Source organism: Aureobasidium subglaciale, assembly GCF_000721755.1.
Source record: "Aureobasidium subglaciale EXF-2481 unplaced genomic scaffold scaffold_7, whole genome shotgun sequence".
In the NCBI taxonomy this organism is placed as follows: Eukaryota; Fungi; Ascomycota; class Dothideomycetes; order Dothideales; family Saccotheciaceae; genus Aureobasidium; species Aureobasidium subglaciale.
In genome coordinates, this window is record NW_013566988.1 from 816,147 (window position 1) to 838,074 (window position 21,928).

Below are 21,928 nucleotides of genomic sequence, written 5' to 3' on the forward strand. Positions count from 1 at the left end.
ATTCCAACTAGGCGACTAGCTCCAAGAACCTACGCGATCCTCACCATACCACATTCACCTTCGTCAACCGCCATCCAACATGCCTCCCAAGCAGGATTTGAACCGCTCAGGATGGGAATCCACCGACATGCCTTCAGCGTGCGAAAAGTGCCTTGGTGACAACCCTTATGTTCAGGTCTTGAAGGAGGATTACGGTGCTGAATGGTGAGTACCTTCTGTGAATTCAGACTTCTCAAGAGCTTGACTAATAAGATGCAGCAAAATCTGCACTCGCCCATTCACAGTGTTTCGCTGGAAGACGGATCGCACGGCGCGCCAGAAGCGAACAAATCTTTGCTTGACATGCGCTAGACTGAAGAACTGCTGTCAGTGCTGTATGCTTGACCTGAGCTTCGGACTTCCCATTGTTGTACGCGACGCTGCCTTGAAGATGATCACACCTGGACCCAACAGCGAGATCAACAGAGAGTATTATGCTCAGAACCACGAAAAGGAGATCGAAGAAGGCAGGGGAGCTGTGGAGGCATATGATCAGACGGATGAAAAAGCTAGGGACCTGTTGCGCAGACTTGCCCAGAGCGAGCCGCACTATAAAAAGCAGAGAAGACTGGAAGAGGAGGGTGCCGCATCAGGACAGAAGATGCTCGAAGGACCATCCTCAGAAGGCGCCAGACCTGGACCCATCCGTACAAAAGACTCGAAGCCAGCAGGATACGGCCCTCCATCACGCCCTGTCAAGGGAGCATCAAGAGCACGCCCATTCCCAAACACTGCAGCGCTGCCACCGCAACCACAAGATATTCTCCCCCCGGCCGACAAGCACGTCATGTCACTTTTCGTTACTGGTGTCGAGGACGACCTTCCCGAGCACGACATTCGCGTCTTCTTCTCACAATTCGGAGCACTTCGCTCGCTTATATGTTCACATCGATCGCATTGCGCATTCGTCAATTACATGACCAGAGATACGGCAGAAGCAGCGGCTGCAGCATGTCAAGGAAGGGCAGTCGTCAAGGGTGTGCCACTACGAGTACAATGGGGCAAGCCCAAGACGCTGGACAACATGGACAGAGAAGCACGCATGGCGAACGCAAGAGCTGGCCGTGAGACAAATGCTGCAGTAAAGGCGGCAACGTCGGCCACCAGACCAGCAATTGCTGCTGGACCTTCATCGTCAGCAGCCGGACCATCCACCAACACAGACAACTACGATCTAGTCGCACCCCCGCCTGGATCCGAGGATGTCCAGTACGCAAGTTTGGCCGGCGAGTAGATGGTTGTTCATGCCGAAGTAGAGATTGAGCGATACGGAGATTCATGAAAGACAGCATGGCGTTTTTGGGCTTGAGCATCTTCGTAGGATTGAACAGAGGGAGGGGTATCATATATTCTATTACATATCAAATCAGAGAGCAGCGCTTGACTTCGGCAAAAGACTTTGTTGTTCCTCTGAATTGCTTGACGGACTCGTTGTCGCCCTTCTCGGTCTGCTCGTGAATGCGGAGTTCTATTCGTGGCTATCGTGTCAGTCGTCGAGTTCAGACGTCGTCGCCAAACTTAGGAGCGGCCTGGAACTCACTGTAAGCTCCAGATTCTTCCTTGTCAGTTGCACCTTGTACTACATTTTCCCGGAGGATCTGAGCCACGCCTTGGGCATGCTCGACAGCCTTTTCAGCCTCGATACTGCCTGCTTTGACTCCGCGGTTCTTGTCGAAGGACTCTCGTGCAAATCGGCGGGAGTTGTATAGTGTGCTTTCGTCGCCTGCGAAGAGGTAGCTGAGTTAGCGACTTGGTCCGGGTGGTGGAGAGTTTGCGTGGTTGGATACCTTGGAAGGCGATACGCGTTGCGCGCAAGAGGCCGCGATATGTTGACAGGACCACTGTCTTGTTGTGAGGTATGATCTGAGCTGACACCATGTTTCTGTTGACTATGGGACTATCCAAGGATTGCTTGTCTCTATCAAGAAATAGTTATTGTCGACATGACGGACGATCCGAGGGCGAGGACATGCCAAGCTCGACGCTTCCCCGGACCAAAAATTCGAGACTGTCGCAGAAAATGAGAAGTTCAGACTCCCTCTCTTGTATCTATCCCATATCAACATCAATATGTCTGTATCTCAGATCAACAAGGCTCTGCCTACCCTCCCTGCCGGCTGGTCCGCCGACAAGGACTTCAAGGCTGTTGGCAAGCTTTCCGCTGCCGCTCGCCGCAATGTCGAGCCCGTCGGCCCTTACTTCCTGGCCCACGCCCGTAGAGTACGATTGCGACTAGCATACCCTTCAATCTCGAACGAGACTGACTTCAATTCCAGACTCGTCACAAGCGCACCTTTTCCGAGGATGACCGTATCCGCGCCCAGGAGAACGTCAAGCAGGTCGAGGAAGAGGATGCCGGTTACATCAGTGAGCCCGAGGACCCTGCCATGCTTGCCCGTGAGGCCAAGGACTGGAAGGTATGTCATGCAGTTTCACACTCTCCACTACCCAAATCTAACAACCACACAGAGCCAGGATCACTACGCCGTTCTCGGCATAACAAAGTACCGCTGGAAGGCCACCGAGGAGCAAATCAAGAAGGCCCACCGCAGAAAGGTCCTCAAGCACCACCCCGACAAGAGAGCCGCCGCTGGTGGTAACGAGGACGACAACTTCTTCAAGTGCATCCAGAGAGCCCACGAGATCCTCAGTGACCCCGTCAAGCGTCGCCAATTCGATTCCGTCGATGAGGCCGCCGAGGTCGAGCCCCCAACCAAGAAGCAGACCCAAAAGGGCAACTTCTACAAGCTCTGGAGCAACGTCTTCAAGGCCGAGGGCCGTTTCAGCAAGACCCAGCCCGTCCCCAAGCTCGGTGACGAGAACAGCACCCGCGAGCACGTCGAGAACTTCTACAACTTCTGGTACAACTTTGACAGCTGGAGAACCTTCGAGTACCTCGACGAGGATGTTCCCGATGACAATGAGAACCGTGACCAGAAGCGTCACGTCGAACGTAAGAACAACAACGCCCGCAAGAAGAGAAAGGCCGAGGACAACCAGCGTCTGCGCCAGATGGTCGACGAGTGCCTTGGCCTCGACGAGCGTATCAAGAAGTTCAAGAAGGAGGAGCACGCCCAGAAGAACAAGAAGAGACTCGAAAGAGAGGCCGAGGCCACCAGACTCGCCGAAGAGGCAGCAAAGGCCAAGGAAGAGGAGGCTCGTCTTGCAAAGGAGAAGGAGGAGGCCGACAAGGCTGCAAAGCTCGACGGCAAGAAGGCAAAGGAGGCTGCCAAGAACGCCGCAAAGAAGAACAAGCGTGTCGTTCGTGGTGCCGTCAAGGATGGCAACTACTTTGCCGAGGGCGAGGCCAGTGCTGCACAAATCGACCAGGCCCTCAACGATGCTGATGCCATGATTGCCAAGCTCGATGTTGACGAGCTCGCCGTCTTCAAGAGCAAGCTCGATGGCAAGACCGACGCAAAGGAGATCAAGACTCTCTTCTCCGAGGAGGCATCTCGTCTTGGTCTTTCCGACCTCAAGTCCCTGGCTTAAACGTTCTACCCTTTTTACTATAGACTTTTCGATTTTCCCATAAAAAGCATGGAGGGGGAAACAGATGGTATCACGATCTTACAATGTCCAATTCGTTGGATACATTTATCTTTACAGTTCATCCTTGTTGTTTCATTGTGCAATTCGTAACTGCTAATCCAAGCGAAAGATGAATGCAGCGAGTGAGATCCGAACTCACGATGTCCACATTGTCTGGAGAAGACACAGCAAAGCAGATCCTCTCCTCCATGCTTGTGTTTGCAAGACATATCTGTGCGGTGTCTTGACCACTAGACCACCGCTGCTGTGTTGGGAAAGTAAACAGACGCTTGATATTCCAAGGTTAAGCAAGACACAATAACCAGATGCACATGCAAGACCTTGAGAGATATCCAAGCCAGAAGGAGCACCTACACGTCTCACCTAGGGCAAGAACAGACAACAACGTCATAATCTCATTCACACCTTCCTCCCCTTTGCAATAAACCCAGTCTTCTCCACCTTCTTCCCATTCATCTCCAACACAAACTTCTCCTCCAAAACCACAAACCCAAAATCTTCAAACCCAGCCCCTTCGAACAACTTCCTCATATCTTTTTCCTCAAACCCATTGGTTTTGATCGTTTTCTTCATCTTCTTCCATTCTTCTGTTTCTTCCTCTTGCACGCTTTCTGGATGAACACGCTTACTTCCCACATGATCCTCTGCTTTCACAGTGTTTGGTAACCAATCGATTACGAATAACACACCAGAAGGAGAGAGATGGGAGTAGAGGCTAGAGAGACAGGTGGCGGGAGAGGAGAAATGGTGGAATCCGAGGGCTACACCTGCGATGTTGAAGTTGTGGAATTCTGGGCCCGAGAGAGCGTGATCAGGGGAGGGAGAGCAGAAATCTGCAACTGCTGTGGAGATGTGCAGGGATGGATGGGAAGATGATAGTAAAGCGGTGTATTGCTCCAACATAGCGGGAGAAATGTCAAGGCCTGTGGCATGGGTTATGTGGGTGCTTAGTGCCTGGGGTCAATCTCTGTCAGTATTTCGATCTATGGGTGGTTGGAAGAGAAGGAGGATACATACGCGAGTTACACTGCCTGTTCCACATGCATAGTCTAGAAGACGGCATCCTCTGTTCTCTGTAGAAGCCCAATGCGCTCCCAGCCAATCGGCGTGAGAAGTCAAGGCTTCTGCTACTTGGGAGGCTATCTTCTTTTGCCATGGCTTTGCATCATAGTCTTTTGCTTTTGAACTGCAAGAGGTTCGAGTCAGTGTTGAGCACAGGTTCGAATGTGGAGTCTTTTCAGGTGATTAGATGGTAGATTAGAGAGCCTGACGATGGTGATCACCATCAGCTTAATTGGTAATTAATGCAGTATGGATAAGAAATGTATCTTATGAATGGTCGATGGAAACAGTGATGGACTTACTCCCAGGTGTCACGGTTAGCCGCCGTGAGTTCGTGATGTCCGTGGTCCATTGGTGTGTCGCTCTCTCAAGTATTGTCCAAGGAGTTTGAGACTGTGGATGTGTTGAATTGAGTAAGTTGGGAGATGCCAGTGGTTATGTACTAGAGCAAATGGAGATGTCTCCGGGAGAAGTGTCCGAAAACTCTCCGCTGACAACATTCGCGGACACTTGTCGGGGTTTATGTTACTCGTTGGCCACTCCTCAGGTAGCCATATCCACTTGAAATAGCCATCGTCGAGATTGTATGTTTGTCTACAGGCGGCTGCTGACAGCTGCAGAGGAGGTCCAAGCTAAGAACCTCGAGTTGTTGTGCTGGGATCGTGAAGCAGGGTTGTCCCCAGAGCACTGTATACTTGGCAAGATGTCACCACTCGAGAGCGACCAGCACATCGAGCGCACCTGTTTCTCCCAGGCGAATGATGCCAATCACGAATATCAAGTCTAGGATGATGGGAAGACGAGTTTTGAAGTTTTTGGAAAAATGGATTTCATGTTGGATATATCGCAAAACTGAAAGCGAACATGAAGATGGCACATATCGCCAGTGATATGTAAAAACCCGAAACGCCTTGTGAACCCGACATGATATATGCACAGTATGCCCATTCACCCTTTGATCCTCGGACGAAGTTAAATCGTAAGAAGTATGCTGCTCTCTTCATCATATACAATCCCCAGCTTTTTTGTTTGTAATCTTTTACAAGTTGGCAACAGCCTCGTTGGGGTTGACAGGCTTCTTGACGCCCATTGAACGTTCAAAGGAAGACTTGGGAGGAGCGGAGTTGGGGTTGGGGTGGTGCTTCTTCAGGGCCAATGTGACGTTGTACTCAAGGTCGAGCTGAGCCTTGGGGTCATCGGTCTTGGGCTTGAACTCGACGACGAGATCATCCTTGACAGCGAAGACGGAGTCGATGTCGAGATGAGGGTCGTCGCTGGGGTAGATCTGGTTGATGACAGTGGCGTATTCGGGGTGGGTGATCATCAAGTGGATGTGAGCAGGGCGCATGGGAGAGCGGTCCATGAGCTTGAGGAGGACACCGGCGGGACCATCGGTAGGCAGAGAGTAAGGAGTGGGGTGGTAGCAGTACCAGTTGAATTTGCCGTCCTTGTCGGACTTGAACTTGCCACGGAGGTTGTTCTCGGTCTGCTCGGGGTCCTGGAAATCGTACTGGCCGTTGGAGGAAGCCTGCCAGATGTCGAGGACGGCGCCCTCGATGGGAGCACCGGTCTCCATGTCCTTGAGGACACCGTGCATGAATGTGACCCTGCCACCCTCCTTGTGGTCTTGAATGATGCTGTCGCCGAGCTCACGGAAAGGTGCGTTGGGCGACCAGAAGGGGCCGAGGATGACGTTGGAGGTGGGGGACATGCCCTGCTCGGTGACAATGCGGTTGGCAATCTCGTCGACGAGGCTGCAACATGGATTAGCTGTGTTTGGGTATTAAGTAGACGGTCAAACTCACGATTCGAGACCAATGACATCGCAGATACGGTGACCCTCGTTACGGATGGGAGTGCTGATCTGGCCGATGGAGTTGATGAACTCGACACCCATCATCCACTCAGCGGGGGTAAGCTCGACCTCACGGGTGAACTCGTGAATGTGCTTGATCAATGATCCCAAAACGACGCGAGCGCGGTCGGGAGTATTGGGTCCCATGGCATTGATGACATAGGGAGTGAAGTTGGGGTCAAATCTTGCGTTGGTCGACATTTTGACGCTTGTGTGGAGGTAGTTGCGAGAAGTGCAAAGATAGAGGGGCGACTTCTTGAGAAGGTGGGAAGTACGAAAGTGCTGGAGAGGCAGCTTCCTGAGAGATTTGAGAAGGGAAATGGTGATTGGGAGATTGAGGATTAGGATAGAGGAGGAGATGCGGGAGGGCAAGGGGAGCTTGGTCTATATACTACTTGCACTGCTAGCTTCTGGACCCATAGGCAAACTTGACGGCAGATGAATCGGCTGCTTGTTCATGCCCACTCGGCGCGCCGAAGCGGCATTCAAAAAATGCGGTCCGAGGGGTCAAACATCTCGCCGGCAAGCGCACTCGGCGGAGACCCCAGACTACGCTAACTGCAACAAGACAGGTAGCGGGGCTGTCACGCGCAGTCGATGATTTCTGGCATGCTCTGATTGGCCACTGGTCTCGAGAGCAAGAGCCGGCCAAGTTTGCCGTGGGAAAGGTAGGGTTCATGAACGTAAAAGTGCAACCAACACATTTCGCATACTCCCGCCATGCACAAATCGCTCTCGGAACTTCAGGGAATATATTTGAGGCTCGCTGAAGAAGACTGCCGTCATTGACCGCCGAGTGATCCTTCAATCATGTATCTCCTGATGGATGCAGCAATCCTCACAAGTCCATGAGCTCTTTGGCAGCCGGTTGTGAGTTGTTCATACGAAGAGAAGTCTGATATACACCCTCTTCCCGAGCGTGTCTCGTTCTCATGCACCCACTCGTCTCTGCATCAAATCTGGTGACTGGATGATATTTCTTGTTTCGTTGAAGACTTGGGAGAAAGCCTACAAAACAGGCTTCATAGCGAGTGTCATTCACTGTCTCTTAGACATGCTCTCAAGGACGGTAGGCATCTAAAGGTTGATCACTGATCTATGGGACACAAATCTTTAGTCTCGCAATCAGTCTCTCACTCAATACGACGCAACCATAGGAATGGGCCTGGTCCCTCTGGTGCGGACACCGAATTGGGGAACGCCGAGTTTAGGACAAATGAACAGCATCTGCTCTTACGGACATGGAACAACAACCTTCGCTTGACTGTCGAAGAAAACCTGTTGCAAGTCCTCGGTGAAGCTGCCACCGCGTCGAGATCTTCAGGCGGAGGCTTGCAAGTTGTGGCTGAAAGCAAAATCCTTGGAGCCAACACACATGGCATTCACGAAGCCCATTCGACTGTCGCATAGTTTCCAAACCGCATAACGCGCTTGCAAGCTCGGTCATGATCCGCATGCGACGCCATTGAGGATGTTGCATCTGTCGACTTGCGACAACAAGGCAAACTTCGCTTAGTGGAGAAAAAGACCATGTGCTCGAATTCAATGCTTAAATGTAACGAGGGGTTGCGACACAACCGAGCTTCTCATACTTCAAACTCGACTGGCGTGTCCGGTGACTGTAACCACGCGCGATGGTCATGACTTCAAACGAGCCGTCTACAGGAGCCTGGCGTATCACTGCTATCATCTCCACCTTCGCTATGAGCGTCTGACGTAAAACACCGGCATCTCCCAGGACATACTGGACTATTCGGCAGGATCTTACCATGTGATTGAGAAGACCAAAGTACGCGAAAGCACGGAATCATCCCCATAGGACCCGGGTCCGGTCATTGGAAAAATACAATGAATGCTTTGTAGTCTTAAGAGACGCTCTTATATCCAGTCTGGAGGCTGCGTCCGGACCGGGTACCTGTGATATGATCACTTCATCGCGGTAGATGCAGATTTATATATGTCGTGTGGCCTAGAATCCTCCCGTCCAAACATCTCCAAGTGACAAATCTAGATACTGCGGCGCCGTCGATCCCAGGTCGACGGGAATCCCAGACGAATGGGAACGAGAAGTTTCCAAGCGAATGGAAACAGAGTGGGGGTTACTATAAAGCCCCCCAAGAGAAACGGGAATACAAGAGTACCAACACCAAAAAGGTTATATTGTCTTGGATGGTGGTCAGCAAAGAAGTCTTGTGTAGATGTAAGATTGTCTCCCCAATTGCTTCTCGGTAGAAATGCCCTAAGAGGACCGAGGTGTGTGGTGTTACACGGATCTTTTGTGCCTTGCTCTCCCGACAGAGCGGTTATCAATCATGCAGAGCCAGCACTGCAGCCCGCCACACACACACAACACAACACAAGCCAATCTATGCACCTGCTGCATGTGGGAGAGATTTAAGAGAGATTATGGCGGTGGGCGTAGTGCACATGACAAAAACTTTTCCCACCTCCACGTTCTTCCGAGATGATGAAACAACACACAGCGCATTGGTGCCATGTGTGTATTTCCGCTAGTGGGGTATTATTAACAAGCAAGCTTCCCCCTCCGACAATGTTATCTAGCAAACGAGGAACCAGCAATAAAGCAGGGCAAAGAAGGAACTCAAGACTTGTTTGCCTGTGAAGGGTGTCAGCAAGCAATTGGTACGGCAAAGCAAGACCCAAACATATATATCGACCTTCTCAAAACATCATACACAAACGATGTCGGCGCATGTATACACCACACCGAGGATCCTCGAGGGAAGAAGAAAGAGCAACAACATAACCAAACGCCTCCTTTGCCAACGACAAAGACAATTTACCTGGGACGTAGGCACCTCGTCCTCTTCAATCTCCTCCATCTCAGCTTCCCCCAAGCACCAAGACACCGTGGGTGATTGCATTTACATCCGCCAACCACGACTCCTCAAAAGCACAATGACTCTCACCCACTACAGCTCCGCAGACGACGAAGACTACACCTCAAGCGACAACGACCACCTCTTCATGAAAGACTCTCCTCGACGACAGAGCGGCGGAACAGCAAGTCCTCCCCGCAGTGATGGCCAATTAATTCCTTTACGAGGAAGAGCAACAAGTCGCTCATCTCCAATCTGCGTATGTCGTAATCCTTCCGCCATTGCATCTGCTGCATCCTCCGCTGCTGCGTATAGTCCTGTGGAGCCAGCCATCTGGAATGAGTTGCGACGGTTGTTTCGTGATGGCGATCCGAGAAAGCAGTTTGATATCCTGCGAAGACGCACGCCGGCGGATGATGACCAAGGACATGGATTCATCCTTGTGGAGGCGAGGGTACAAGCACAAGATGGTACGATGATTGCGAAAGGAGAGCCATGTACAGACGACGTCCTTTCATTGAGGAGTTTGAGGAACGCGTTGATGGAGACACAAGGTGTGAAGCACTTGCCATTCAAGAATGGAGATGAGATCATCGCAGGCAGGATTCGGGAATTTGAGAAGAGTTGTTCGGCTTGCAGCTTACCACGCTATTGAAGGATCAGGCTCGTGCTTATATTGTGCCATACAAGAGGGCTACGGGAGAGAGGTTGCTTTGAGCGGAGACCAAAGCGCGAAAGAAGGCTATGGCAGACCGCTGTGGAAGTCAGCCCAACGAAGTATACGTTATCTTGATACATAAACTTGCAATTGACCGGGCTTATAGCTTAGGTGCAGTTTTGATCTCTCTCCTCTTTGCTTTCCACTCTGCATCCCCTTTGACAGGAAGAGCCGCCTTGGCTGGCTCAGCGTCCTTCCACAAGCCTGTGCCGACCAGATCCACCAGACCGAAGATTCTCCTAACAACAGTGTTTCCATCTCGTCTGTTCTTTCCTTCTCTTCTCGCTTTGCTGATGCTTTCGCAGTATTCCCACAGCTTTCCTTCAGCTCTGATTTGTCCATCCTCTGCTCTCTCAGGCATCCACTCTGTTGTGAGGTAGACAGCCGCAGGAATCTTGCCATCTTTAGATGGCGACGTGATAAATATGATGCCGCTTTCGGCGAACCTTGTGTATGCATTGCGTAGTGTCTCGCGGTTGACTGCTTCGAGGTACGATATATCACCTTGGGCATACAAGGTTTTGCCTAGTCTTTGTGCTTGTGTAACAGCGCTATTGAGTGGTAGCGAAGTCTGCTGTGCGGCGTTTGTGAGAGGAGGTGTAAGCATCAGAAGACTTATAGCACCTAACCAACTGGCTTCAATGAAAGGCCAGATAAGGAAACAGTAGAAGTCATAATTCTCGCGACCTGAGAGACGTTCTGACTCATCAAGTGAGATGGACTCAATCGTGCTGCCGTCGTTGTGGGATCTGTTAACAGCAATGATATTATCTGCCTCAAGTCCAGTCAACGTGTTGGTCAGATTCTCTGCCAAAGGTGTCGTCGGGAAGATGAATTCGCCACGGAAGAGCTATTGTGGTCAGCATATGTTTACTGGTAGGGAGTGAAGACGTACCTGTGAGAGGAAGTAGACGTAATCGTACAGATCATTGTATGAAATGCTTTGGTACTCTGGGCCACCACCAAGCTTCACCTTGGTGTATAATGCTGCACTCACAAGTGCCTCCGACACGAACAAATGAATAGTCATGTTACGGTAGAAACTGAGTTGGAAACGATCCGCAGCGTAGTACGTCTTTTCGGGCAAGTTCTTGTACTCGCCGACCAGATTTTGGCCAAGCACTTCCAAAGCTCGTTCGACAACGACAGATGTTGGGAGACCAGAGAAATGAGCAATACGACCGCCTTGCTTCTTTACTCTTTCGGCCAGCCAGTCAACTCTGCGGACGAGTTCTGATTTTCCAGCTCCTCGTCCACGGAGAGTGAGAAGAACGGTTCCGACCAGAGCTGTGGGCATGACAACGGACACTGCGTTGATATCGGACAGAACTTTGTAGCCTAGCGTGGTGAGGAGACGACGTTTGAGGATAATGTCTCCAGGAGTTTTCATCTGAGGTGGTAGAGTAGTCAAACGGACCTTTTGCTCATTGATAAAATCACGCAGACTCCATGGCTCGTGGAACCGAACGTCGACTCGGCCAAGTTTGAGAGAGAGCACTGAAGAAGATGACAAGAAGTTTCCCAGAGACTCTTTAGGCTTAGGTTGACCAAGAAGTTCCGAGATGTATGAGCTAGGTAGTGTTAGCATTGGCAAAGTCAAGCAGCGTTGGGAAAGTACTTACTCAACTTCAATAACCTTGTCGTACTGCGTACTCACGGGACAGATTATAGCGTCTTCCACCTGGCCAGACAGCACACTTTCAAGCAAGAAGCTCAAGATACCAAATTTCGGCTGCAGAAGCTTTCCTGTACGAGAACGGCCACCCTCTGGAAATCATATGAGCCATGTGCAACAAGAACCGAGAAGAATACGTACCGACAAAGCACTCGAAGTTGTGTCCTTCTTGCAACAAGGTGTCCAGATATGCTTGTACGAGAGTCGTGTATAATGCATCATCGCCAAAGCTACGGCGGATCCACATTGCACCTACGAACATCAACAAGGAGTCACACGATCCCAAGAGTGCAACATACCAGCATGCTGTAAGAAAGGTCCGACCACAGGGAAGTTGAGGTTATCTCCGGCAACGACGATGGGTAAAGCAAGTCCAAGACGATAACAGATAAGTTGTAATGAGACGTAATCAACGTGAGAGCGATGACACGGCAGGAAGATGATGGATTGTTTCTTTCTCTCTGCTTCCTTGGCGACTTTTCGAAGGCGTAGGACCTCATCACTGGAGACGTGAATACCTTGATGATAGGCCCGGGTAAGAAGCTGAGTCGCGAAGTAGTAGGCACCACGGATAAATCTTCTGCTGTCCATCTTGCAGATCATCTGGTCAGTCCATGAGTCTGCAACCTGGACCAGCTGGGCTTCCATTTCCTTGCGTCTATCATCAACCTTGTAAGCAGGAAGAGTTCCCTCAGCTAACTCAACATCAAGTCTTTTGTGGGTCAGCTCAGATATCCTAGCTTGCAGTCGAGGATTCTTCAAGACCAAGGCTTTGATGTGGTCACTGAAGCCATTGTAGAAGATATTGCGGCCAATGAAATCATCGTACGATCGCCAACCAGTACCAGAAAGATACAAGCTGACCTCGCGCAGAAAGTCCAAGGGGGCTGAACGAAATCGAGCATATGAAGTCAGGAGAGGCGTTTCTTGGTCCTGGACTATACCAGGTGGATGCAGTGTTAGGCGATCACCCACAATGGACAGATCGGGGGCGTTGCTGTCACTCATGTCGGTTGTCAAGGTCTCATGTCATTGTGTATCAAGTCAAGGTTGTGGCATAGGCAAGTACTTTGGACAGGAAGTCACGAGCAGTGGAATGGAGGAGCATCATTAACGGATGGGCCGAGGCTCAAGGGCGGAGACAAGGTTTACTTAACCCCAGCCACGCCAAGGAGAATGTGGGGTCCATCCATCAGATGCCGACAAGCTTCAGGGTGCGTCGATGATGAGCTGTCTTGTTCCTGATCAGCAATGGCACAAAAGAAGAGCATCGTCTTCTTCCACCCAGACTTGGGTATAGGAGGTGCTGAGAGGTTAGTGATAGATGCTGCCGTCGGTCTCCAAGCGCGTGGCCACAAGGTTACCATCTTCACATCGCATTGTGATCCAGGACATTGCTTTGAGGAAGCTCGTGATGGTAAGTTGCTTTGTATACGCTTGGTGACTCTGGCTGAGAAAGTAGGCTAAATATTCGCAGGAACGCTCGACGTTCGAGTGCGTGGCAATTCGCTAGTCCCACCGACCATCTTCGGTCGGTTCGCCATTCTCTGCGCCATTCTACGCCAGCTGCACCTTGTATGCATAGTCGCCTTGTGGAACTATGAACTCGATCACCTCAGACCAACGCATTTCTTCGTTGACCAGTTGAGTGCAGCGGTACCACTCCTTCGATTCCTGTATACCGACGTCGGCATCCTCTTCTACTGTCACTTCCCGGACCAATTGCTCGCTCAGAAAGGAGAAGGCGCTATAGCCATCTTGAAGAAGGCTTACAGGATACCTTTCAATGCTATTGAGAGCTGGAGCACAGCCTCCAGCCATGGCATTGTGGTCAACAGCAAATTCACTGGTGGTATGGTCAAGCGCGTCTTGTCCAAATTGTCGCGCAGAGATCTGAAGGTAGTCTATCCTTGTGTGGATATCTCGACTGCTAGCCAGCTGCAGAGAAAAGCCATGTGGTCAGGTCGAAAGGTCATCCTGAGCATCAATCGCTTCGAGAAGAAGAAGGATGTTGCTCTTGCTGTAAAGGCTTTCGCAAAGCTCGATAGCTCAATCCGCAAGTCTGCTCTGTTGGTCATTGCTGGTATGCTTCAATTGTCCTACTGTCTATATTTCTTGCTCACATGTACCAGGCGGTTACGATTCCCGCGTCCCAGAGAACGTCAATACCCACAGAGAGCTCGAACAGTTGGCCGATTCACTCAAGCTCTCCCATGAAACCCATAAATCGCTCCCTGACCCCTCAGTCGTCTCAGACAAGACGTCGGTCCTGTTCCTCTTATCCGTTCCAGATGTTTTGAAGCAAACTCTCCTAGCCTCTGCTGAATTGCTTGTCTACACACCTCAAAACGAACACTTCGGCATCGTGCCTCTCGAGGCCATGCTTGCTCAAGTACCCGTGCTTGCTGCCAATGAAGGTGGTCCTCTCGAAACCGTTGTTGAAGGAGAAACCGGCTGGCTGCGAGACATTCGTAAACCCGACGAGTGGACTGCTGTCATGTCGCGTGTTCTATCTCCCTCAAATCCTGCTGAGCTTCGTAGCATGGGTGAAAACGGACGTAAGCGCGTGCAAGCAGAATTCTCCAAAGAACAGATGGCTCTTCGCCTCGACCAGTCATTGGACGAAGTCTCAAATCCGCACACGAAGCCCCAGAAGCCTCCTATGATACCTGGTTGGCTATGGATGGTCGTCATAGTTTCTGGCGTTGCAGTTTCTCTAGCACTACTTTCCACGTGGCTGTTGTTTTTCCTTCTCGAGAACAAGACCATGCTAAGTTCGGTACGAGCACACAGTGCTGGTAGAACGATCACGGAGGAAATCATCTCTACCACTACTCAAGTAGTGAGAAATGAGTTGTAAAAAGTATGTTTAAGTTAAAAATGCTATATTTGGACATCCGCTATTTTATGTTCGCGTGAGGCCACTTTTCAAATGCTCGTCGCCGATGCAATCGTGCAGTTGTGTAGCGCAAGAGAATTTACATCACCATCAGTCAGAGTTCGTGGCCTGTCGTCTAAAAGCAGCAGCAACCACAAGATCAAGTCGGCGCACAACTAGCACCGTAGCGAGGCACAAGGAGATGAGATGGTAACTGTCGATAGTAATCAACATGCTTCCTCAAAGCGGTGTAATTTTATACAGTGATACGGATGTACTCATGTGGTCAGCGGAGTCCACCTCTACTACCACCAGACAAGGGATTCATGACAGACATGAGAAGATACGTATCTACCACCTCCACCATAGCAGATCATATACTATCGATCCTACCCTCTCCTCACCAAATCACACTAGTCGGATTCAGAGGCAAGAAGTTGTCGAGGCAAGTCAGCATTTCCGAATTGTTAGACTGCGATTATCCTTTTTGGCCCAACCTTTTTCTTCTTCTTCATTAGTGCAATATGATGCTTGGGCAACATCTTGTTGATAGTGGACTATGACCAACAAACAATCGTCGACCATCGACACCGCTAGGTGACGATGAAATTGTTCACCCAACAGTCGGTACGGCACGGACAATCTTTGTCGTCTACCGTACCAACATTGTAACCCGTCATTGAGCCCTCCGTCATTGGATGCAAGTCTCGCATACTATGGGATCCCATTATCGGGATATGTGTAAATGCGTCCAAATCACTATATCTTCGGATTTCCTCTCGGACATGATCTCGGACATCCGAGCCGGGAAGGAGCAACTATCGACCGGCAAAGCAATCGATGACCACACTTCATGCAGGACATACCATCAGATATCGCACAGGTACATATATAGGAGCAGCCGCCATAGATTCTGGTTTTGACAAAACTCAATTCATCGCCTGGCCATCTCATATCCACCTCTGTGCCCTAATTGCACATAAAGTACATGAGCTTCAAAGTCACACTACGTCAATTCACCACATCTCGAACGCTGCTTCCTCAAACATCTGTATACTTGTCGTCATCTTTATTTCTGCACCTGTCATCAAGCATGTCTCTCCCTACACCCGTACCGATTGCTCTTTGTGGCAAGAGTCAGACAATGGCTACAAACTTCAGCAGCAGCATGGAAAAAGAAGGTTATCAAGGTTCGTTACCCAACCAATCTTGTCTCACTGAGGTATAAGATCTAAGCGCCATGACTTACGAGATTGATCAGTAATCCACACCTGTCACGACATGGACTCAGCAAAATCAACTCTTCCATCTCTCCTTACCTCGTCGACAGGCCCTATTGCTGTGGTGATCGGGAAAGGCTTCTATGAGTCTGAGATGCAGGAGATCATCAAACACTGTCAGGCCGAAGCAAGCTCCGCAAAGACAGTCTGGTTACTTCCCGATGACGACAAGTTTACCGCTTACATGAAGATGAAGGCAGTGGCTTCAGCAGGGACCATGTTGCCTGGTCTTATTGCTGAAAGAGCTTCCTCTGCGTTGAGAGAAAATGGTGTTGTTTGTGGTGGTAGACTTGATCGAGTCAAAAGTGGTGTCCATGGTTTCTAGATGTGAGGGTATTACTTGCTCCAGTATAGGCTATTCTGTAGCCAACAAAATGCAAGGTCATCTCTAGTGTAAGAAGTTTCAATGCTGAAGCACCTATCACGGGTAATTTTCTACCAACAGTCATCAGTCTTAGGAATAGATTGTGCGTTCAAAAGGTCCCTTCCAAATTTAGCTAGTCAGAGATCTAGGTCAGTGCCGGGCATTTGAAGATAAGAACAAAAAGGTCAAGCGCCAGTTATTCAGGACAACACATCTTTCTGATATCGTCATAAACAACCAGCCCCTTTTCCTGCAGAAGGCCATGTCGGCAACTTGGAATAGCGATGTATCTCCAGGTCTCCTGGTGAATGTCAGAGGGCTAGTGTGAAAGAACTACGTGTTGGCGAATGACAGAGAGAGGTGTTGGTACATGTCATATAGAGATGAACCACGTCTGTATCTTCAATCAACTCTGCTACGTCTTCATCTCAGTGTTCCAGGTACATTATAACCTGCTTCTCGAGCTTGTCGGTCGAGCATTGAGTATTCTCCTTCAGGAAGTCTTCGAGATCACTCAATCCAGCCTGGATTCTCGAACAGAAAAGGCACAACCAAATTCACCAGACGACAGGAGGCTCGGCCCCTCTCCAGACATCTAATTCAGTCCTTTCCGCGATCAAGTCTCTTTCGTCTTACAACAACTCGCATCGCGCGCTATTCCATCATCATGAGCCGACACGTAAGTAGTGCTGTGATCCCAAGTCTCTGTCTTGGATTAGCTAATACTGTTGCAGAATACCAGAACCAGTCTCGGTCATGAGGAGCAGTGGGACGATCTCGATCCCGCGGACAATGCAGACATGTCGGTCAACGACAGACTGTTCTGCCGTTATATCATGGGGCAACTTGACCAGAAGAAGAACAATCACTTCACCGAGCCGTTCCGCGCAACCGTCGGCACTGCCGAGTACCAGAGCATTACGCCACGCGTCGATCTCAAGACCATCAATGAGAATCTCCAGCCTGAGATTGACTTCTACCAAAGCCTGAACCATTTCGTCGGGCACCTCCAGCTTATCGTCAACAACTGCAAGACACTCTACAGCGGCTCCAACCCCAAGCCACGAGCCTACGACAAGGTCAATGACCTTCAAAACCACTTGGTCAATCTCTTCGGACAGAAGAAGACTCAGTACGCGCGCGGGGACAGAGAAGCTGGTGTCGCTTCCTCTACCCCTGCTGGCTCTTCTGTTCCCACTGCTGCTCCTGTAGCCCCTGCCCCTGCTACTGCTTCACCTCGTCCTTCCAACACTCGAGACCTTGTCGATCGATACGTTACTCCTGCACTGTCTCGAGCAACCGACGGCCACATTGTGAAGAGCAGAGAGACCCCTGGCCACAGAAGCAACACTGGAGCTCACGTGAATCCCTTCGTCGCAGACGTCGAGCAAGCAATTCTTGATGACGGTGCAGACGAGCCTGTCAAGACAGATGCAGAAGCACTTCGTCAGGCACGTAATGGAAAGAAGAGAGCAACTAGCAACGATGCCGTTGGAGGAAGCTCCAAGAGAGCTCGCCAGGAGGCTCCCAAGAAGAACAGGTACGTTTCCGTGCTCCTGGCGGCTGCACAAGTGCGATACTGACGAACAGCAGTGGATTACGCATCCAGATCGCCAACGCCATCGATGATGCGATGGGGCGTGTCCTTGAGGGCAGTCTTGACATGGAGCTTGACGAAGACGCACAGGGCTATGCCAACCACTTGTCTCAGATGAACCCTTGCGCCATGCAGAAGGCCAAGCAAGCAGTTTCGAATGAAATTAAAGAAGATTGCATGGACGCCATCGAGGTGACTGTGGTCGAACTCATCCAACAGAGTCTTGAGAAGGCGTTGATCAAGAAGAGTCACTCTATGCCCAGGGCGTCGCTGTCTAGCATGATGGAGACCTCAGACGACGACGAGGATATTGCCAAGGCAGGATCCAGGGCCAGAGTCAAGAAGGAGTGAAGGTACCCCAAGGTATGTTGCTGACGCACAAGTTTCGCGAGCCTCATCGGGCGGAAGAACTAACTTGTCGTAAAGCACAGGTCCAAACTGGCAGCTGCGGAGGGCAATGGAGCGTCTCGGCGAAGCAACGGAGCGGGTCCCACCACGAACGACAAGGAGGCCCTTTGAAGATTACCAAAGTGGACCTACCCACAACTGAGCACTACAACTCAATTTGCTATCCATGACAACCCACGAAGAAAAGTCGATGGAAGATGATGGATGCAGGAGATGGAGAGACAGCGCGCGATCGTCAGGAGATGTCATGCACCTTTTTCTGGGGAAATTTAGTCACCAGGATCGTCATAGCAAACAGAAACATCCAAATTCACTTCCTCTCCTTCACACTACTATATCACTTTCAACACATTTGTAAGCATCAATAATACATGCGGCGATACTGCAGTTTCCTCGCAACTCCAATCCGTCACACCTCACTCAGATTCTCACCTCGCATGGCCCTCTACAACAGCCCTGGCAACAATAGCGCAATGTCCAGCTCCACACCCAACAATAAACGCATCTTTGCACCCGGCGGCACAAACGACTCCCAACAAGCCCAACAATACACAAAAGGCAGTCTGGAAGCCTCACAACTCGACCCAAACCCCTTGACCCAATTCGATGTTTGGTTCCAACATGCCAATGCCGAAAAAGTGCATCAACCCGAGACCGTCACATTGAGCACTGCCGAACTTCCCTCTGGCAGAGTGAGCGCGCGAATGGTGTATTTGAAAGAGTTGGACGACAAGGGCTGGGTGGTGTACAGCAATTGGGGTACGAGCAGGAAGGCAAGCGATGTTAAGAGCAATCCTCATGCTAGCTTGACTTTCTGGTGGCATGAGTTGGAGAGACAGGTTAGAGTCGAGGGCAAGGTGGAGAGAATGACCAGTGAAGAGAGTCAGGTATACTACGACACACGTATCAGAGGCAGCAGGATGGGTGCTTGGGCCAGTCAGCAGAGCAGTATCCTGAGCAGTCGCGAGGAGCTTGAGAAGCAGGTTGAAGATGTCGAGAAGCGATTCGATGGTCAAGACAAGATCCCCGTTCCTGACTTCTGGGGCGGTATCAGAGTTGTACCAGAGATGGTCGAGTTCTGGCAGGGACGACCTAGCCGCTTGCACGATCGTTTCAGATACACGAGGGATGACAACAGTGAGTCTGGATGGAAGGTCGACAGATTAAGTCCTTAGAGTTAAATCACAACTGAATTATTCTATGCCTATCGTGCGTCTTCTCTATCTTGTCTAATGTGTTCATCTGCATCATCGCGAGTCTTATGAGGGCGAGCGTCGGTCGCTCCTCCCAACTCAAATATCTTCCTTCTCCTTCATCGTCTCCACCATATCGGCAGACTCTCTCATTTTCCCACCACGCATACCCGTCTCGGGATCAGTGATCGAGTTTCCACGGCTGCCAGATACATATGTTGGATTGCCAGCCTGAAACTCTGCGAAGTGCTTCTCTGCAGACCATGCAAAAGGCGAAGATGCCGAGAAAAGTATGTTGACTTCCTCTAGAGTGCGTTGGTTGGTTTCCGGCAAGAAGATATACACCAGAGGGATCGATATAACGTTAGATATAGCGAAGATGTAAAACGTTTTCTCGCCTATGGCATTGAACATGACCGGGCAGAGTAGTGTAAGCCATCCATTGCCGATCGACCAGCCCACGACGCCCCAAGCGTTGCCCTTGGCGCGCACTTCGAGAGGAAAGATCTCAGCAGGAATCAGCCACGGTACAGTCAGCCATGTTGCACCGAAGACGGCCGTGTAGATGAAGGTGAAACTGGCTGCTGCGGCTCCATAGCGGGCCGCGAGTGCAGTGTTTCCACTGGCAGTCGCATTGATACCTCCACGAGACATGCCTCCAATGAGGAACATAGAGATGGCTTGGGCGATCGCACCCCAGTAGAGTGTCCATCTTCTGCCGATCCTGTCGAGTGTGAAGACACAGACCAGTGTAGCGAGCATATATGTTGTATCGTTCAAACCAGAAAGCCAGCCACTCTTCTGAGCATCATATCCAGCGATGCCAAAGATAGTAGGCGCATAAACAGTGATGCCAGCAATACCACACCACTCCTGGAGAATCTGAAGCCAGATGACTATTTGGACTCTGCGGCCAGTATGGAGACTTCCCGAGCTTCCTTTGCCAAAGTCGAGCAACATCTTCCAGTATGTGTTTTGCTTCGAGGTGCTTCTCTCCAGTTGTACGATGTTGATAATGTCTTGGAACTCAGCCTCGGCTCTGATCCTGTCCGTTCCTTCGTCACCACGAAGACGGGCGAGAATGTGTCTTGCTTCCTTATCGCGACCGACCTTACAGAGCCAGCGAGGGGATTCGGGGAAGAACCAGATGACGCCGAAGAGCATAAGTAGAGGAATGATTTGGAACTATCGATACTAGAGTCAGTCACAATTCGGTAAGCAATTGTACCATAACTTACAGCAATGGGGAAACGCCATTGGAAAGCTCCACGACCTCCATCGATGAAGGACAGACCAAACTCTAGCCAGTAAGCCACAGCAACACCGAAAATGTTGAGTGTGAACTCAATGGCAATGAATTGACCACGAGAAGTGTGTTCAGCAGTCTCAGTAGCCCAGACAGGCACAATGGCGTTCAGAATACCAGTACCAATACCGTTGACCGTACGAGCACAAATCATCCAGACATGGTTCTGAGCCGAGCATTGAAGAGCAGCTCCCAAGATCGCCCAGATTGAACCGAGTGCAATTGTGCGAATACGACCAGTCTTGTCTCCTACCCAGCCACCGAGGAAGGCTCCAAAGAGTGTTCCGAGATAGTATACAGCAACGATGCCGCCTTGTAGTAACGAGTCGTCGACAATAACTCTACCGCTTGCTTCGTCGACATGACCGAATCCCATCAACTGGGCATAGTCGGCTGAGGTGTTGACACCTCCCATCATACCCTGGTCATAACCTAGATGTCGTGTCAGTAATGAAGCCTCGAAAAGGTGAATCGGAAACTCATACCAAAGAAGAAGATTGAAAGCGCAGCTGCACAAGCGATGGCATTCAACAAACTCTTCTTGTATAGCACGTTTGCTACACGAAAGCCACTCAGTTGATCCATGGTCGCGGATCGTAGAATTCCGTCTCAGTGAGTAATGCAGTCTTTGTTTCCAAGAATGACAGAGTGGTGAAACGAGATCCAAAGAAAGCCGTAGAAGACCCAGTTGTCAATTGAGGCTTTGGGTATAGTCGACGTCTAAGGAGACCGGAAAAGCGAGTAGACCTCGCCTCCGGAAGAAGAGCGAGACGTGCCTGATATATGCAACCCATTCTACACCCTCACCATCGGCGACAACCTCCCAAATAACACCCGGTAGCATCAACATGCCAAATCAGACCCACAGTCAATCCCTCAAACAATCCTCCCCCGGAGCGGGGCACCCCCAAACCGGTATTCCGAAGCGCACGCAAAGCTCCATACTCTCCATGCTCTCCTCCATGGAGAAAAAAGAAGTGGATACAAACTAATGTCGATCCCTGGTCCGTGAGATGTCGAGTCAGGTGCTTGGCATACGAATTGCTTGCGTTTTCTTGATTTTACGTTCAAGCCTCGTGCCTCTCTTTTCTTGAACGGATGGCGCTTTCGGCAGGCGTTTTTCTTGGTGGCTTTGATGGCTATGATGTGGTATTCGGCATG

General features: G+C 50.5%; 11 protein-coding genes across 11 annotated transcripts; 6 read left to right on the forward strand and 5 right to left on the reverse strand.

Annotated features, from left to right (window-relative positions):
• Window positions 1–79: 79 nt before the first annotated feature.
• Window positions 80–1,273, forward strand: AUEXF2481DRAFT_4100 (uncharacterized protein; the record flags this gene model as incomplete). Its single annotated transcript, XM_013489389.1, has 2 exons — window positions 80–204; window positions 259–1,273. The coding sequence occupies 2 exons, from the start codon at window positions 80–82 to the stop codon at window positions 1,271–1,273; spliced, it is 1,140 nt and encodes a 379-aa protein (XP_013344843.1).
• A 63-nt stretch (window positions 1,274–1,336) lies between these two features.
• On the reverse strand, window positions 1,337–2,038 carry AUEXF2481DRAFT_648732 (uncharacterized protein). The gene is made up of 3 exons (XM_013489718.1): window positions 1,827–2,038; window positions 1,580–1,762; window positions 1,337–1,507 (listed from the first exon to the last, which is right to left on the reverse strand). The coding sequence occupies exons 1-3, from the start codon at window positions 1,915–1,917 to the stop codon at window positions 1,401–1,403; spliced, it is 381 nt and encodes a 126-aa protein (XP_013345172.1). The 5' UTR covers window positions 1,918–2,038; the 3' UTR covers window positions 1,337–1,400.
• A 71-nt stretch (window positions 2,039–2,109) lies between these two features.
• AUEXF2481DRAFT_64262 (uncharacterized protein) lies at window positions 2,110–3,531 on the forward strand (the record flags this gene model as incomplete). Its single annotated transcript, XM_013489576.1, has 3 exons — window positions 2,110–2,259; window positions 2,316–2,456; window positions 2,509–3,531. The coding sequence occupies 3 exons, from the start codon at window positions 2,110–2,112 to the stop codon at window positions 3,529–3,531; spliced, it is 1,314 nt and encodes a 437-aa protein (XP_013345030.1).
• Window positions 3,532–3,990: 459 nt separating this feature from the next.
• Window positions 3,991–5,005, reverse strand: AUEXF2481DRAFT_28557 (uncharacterized protein; the record flags this gene model as incomplete). Its single annotated transcript, XM_013489463.1, has 3 exons — window positions 3,991–4,545; window positions 4,609–4,777; window positions 4,956–5,005. The coding sequence occupies 3 exons, from the start codon at window positions 5,003–5,005 to the stop codon at window positions 3,991–3,993; spliced, it is 774 nt and encodes a 257-aa protein (XP_013344917.1).
• Window positions 5,006–5,463: 458 nt separating this feature from the next.
• On the reverse strand, window positions 5,464–7,024 carry AUEXF2481DRAFT_38894 (uncharacterized protein). Its single transcript, XM_013489541.1, has 2 exons — window positions 6,459–7,024; window positions 5,464–6,407 (listed from the first exon to the last, which is right to left on the reverse strand). The coding sequence occupies exons 1-2, from the start codon at window positions 6,707–6,709 to the stop codon at window positions 5,693–5,695; spliced, it is 966 nt and encodes a 321-aa protein (XP_013344995.1). The 5' UTR covers window positions 6,710–7,024; the 3' UTR covers window positions 5,464–5,692.
• Window positions 7,025–9,058: 2,034 nt separating this feature from the next.
• On the forward strand, window positions 9,059–10,084 carry AUEXF2481DRAFT_649111 (uncharacterized protein). The gene has a single exon (XM_013489719.1). The coding sequence runs from the start codon at window positions 9,212–9,214 to the stop codon at window positions 10,001–10,003; it is 792 nt and encodes a 263-aa protein (XP_013345173.1). The 5' UTR covers window positions 9,059–9,211; the 3' UTR covers window positions 10,004–10,084.
• An 82-nt stretch (window positions 10,085–10,166) lies between these two features.
• Window positions 10,167–12,749, reverse strand: AUEXF2481DRAFT_4104 (uncharacterized protein; the record flags this gene model as incomplete). The annotated part of the gene is made up of 5 exons (XM_013489390.1): window positions 10,167–10,916; window positions 10,962–11,637; window positions 11,689–11,833; window positions 11,883–11,993; window positions 12,041–12,749. The coding sequence occupies 5 exons, from the start codon at window positions 12,747–12,749 to the stop codon at window positions 10,167–10,169; spliced, it is 2,391 nt and encodes a 796-aa protein (XP_013344844.1).
• A 224-nt stretch (window positions 12,750–12,973) lies between these two features.
• Window positions 12,974–14,993, forward strand: AUEXF2481DRAFT_96825 (glycosyltransferase family 4 protein). Its single transcript, XM_013489720.1, has 3 exons — window positions 12,974–13,158; window positions 13,219–13,824; window positions 13,874–14,993. The coding sequence occupies exons 1-3, from the start codon at window positions 12,993–12,995 to the stop codon at window positions 14,599–14,601; spliced, it is 1,500 nt and encodes a 499-aa protein (XP_013345174.1). The 5' UTR covers window positions 12,974–12,992; the 3' UTR covers window positions 14,602–14,993.
• Window positions 14,994–16,930: 1,937 nt separating this feature from the next.
• On the forward strand, window positions 16,931–18,211 carry AUEXF2481DRAFT_28563 (uncharacterized protein; the record flags this gene model as incomplete). Its single annotated transcript, XM_013489464.1, has 3 exons — window positions 16,931–16,942; window positions 16,998–17,803; window positions 17,857–18,211. The coding sequence occupies 3 exons, from the start codon at window positions 16,931–16,933 to the stop codon at window positions 18,209–18,211; spliced, it is 1,173 nt and encodes a 390-aa protein (XP_013344918.1).
• Window positions 18,212–18,741: 530 nt separating this feature from the next.
• On the forward strand, window positions 18,742–19,443 carry AUEXF2481DRAFT_64409 (uncharacterized protein; the record flags this gene model as incomplete). Its single annotated transcript, XM_013489592.1, has 1 exon — window positions 18,742–19,443. One exon carries the CDS (start codon window positions 18,742–18,744, stop codon window positions 19,441–19,443), a length of 702 nt encoding a protein of 233 aa, XP_013345046.1.
• Window positions 19,444–19,560: 117 nt separating this feature from the next.
• On the reverse strand, window positions 19,561–21,352 carry AUEXF2481DRAFT_64447 (uncharacterized protein; the record flags this gene model as incomplete). The annotated part of the gene is made up of 3 exons (XM_013489596.1): window positions 19,561–20,646; window positions 20,700–21,199; window positions 21,253–21,352. The coding sequence occupies 3 exons, from the start codon at window positions 21,350–21,352 to the stop codon at window positions 19,561–19,563; spliced, it is 1,686 nt and encodes a 561-aa protein (XP_013345050.1).
• Window positions 21,353–21,928: the final 576 nt, after the last annotated feature.

Coding starts and splice junctions, on each gene's coding strand:
- AUEXF2481DRAFT_649111 (XM_013489719.1), top strand. CDS start 9,212: ATGTCGGCGCATGTATACACCACACCGAGGATCCTCGAGGGAAGAAGA.
- AUEXF2481DRAFT_648732 (XM_013489718.1), bottom strand. CDS start 1,917: ATGGTGTCAGCTCAGATCATACCTCACAACAAGACAGTGGTCCTGTCA. Junction 1,763..1,826: donor AACGCGTATCGCCTTCCAAG/GTATCCAACCAC, acceptor ACCTCTTCGCAG/GCGACGAAAGCACACTATAC. Junction 1,508..1,579: donor GGAAGAATCTGGAGCTTACA/GTGAGTTCCAGG, acceptor AGCCACGAATAG/AACTCCGCATTCACGAGCAG.
- AUEXF2481DRAFT_96825 (XM_013489720.1), top strand. CDS start 12,993: ATGGCACAAAAGAAGAGCATCGTCTTCTTCCACCCAGACTTGGGTATA. Junction 13,159..13,218: donor CTTTGAGGAAGCTCGTGATG/GTAAGTTGCTTT, acceptor AAATATTCGCAG/GAACGCTCGACGTTCGAGTG. Junction 13,825..13,873: donor TGCTCTGTTGGTCATTGCTG/GTATGCTTCAAT, acceptor CACATGTACCAG/GCGGTTACGATTCCCGCGTC.
- AUEXF2481DRAFT_38894 (XM_013489541.1), bottom strand. CDS start 6,709: ATGTCGACCAACGCAAGATTTGACCCCAACTTCACTCCCTATGTCATC. Junction 6,408..6,458: donor GATGTCATTGGTCTCGAATC/GTGAGTTTGACC, acceptor TCCATGTTGCAG/CCTCGTCGACGAGATTGCCA.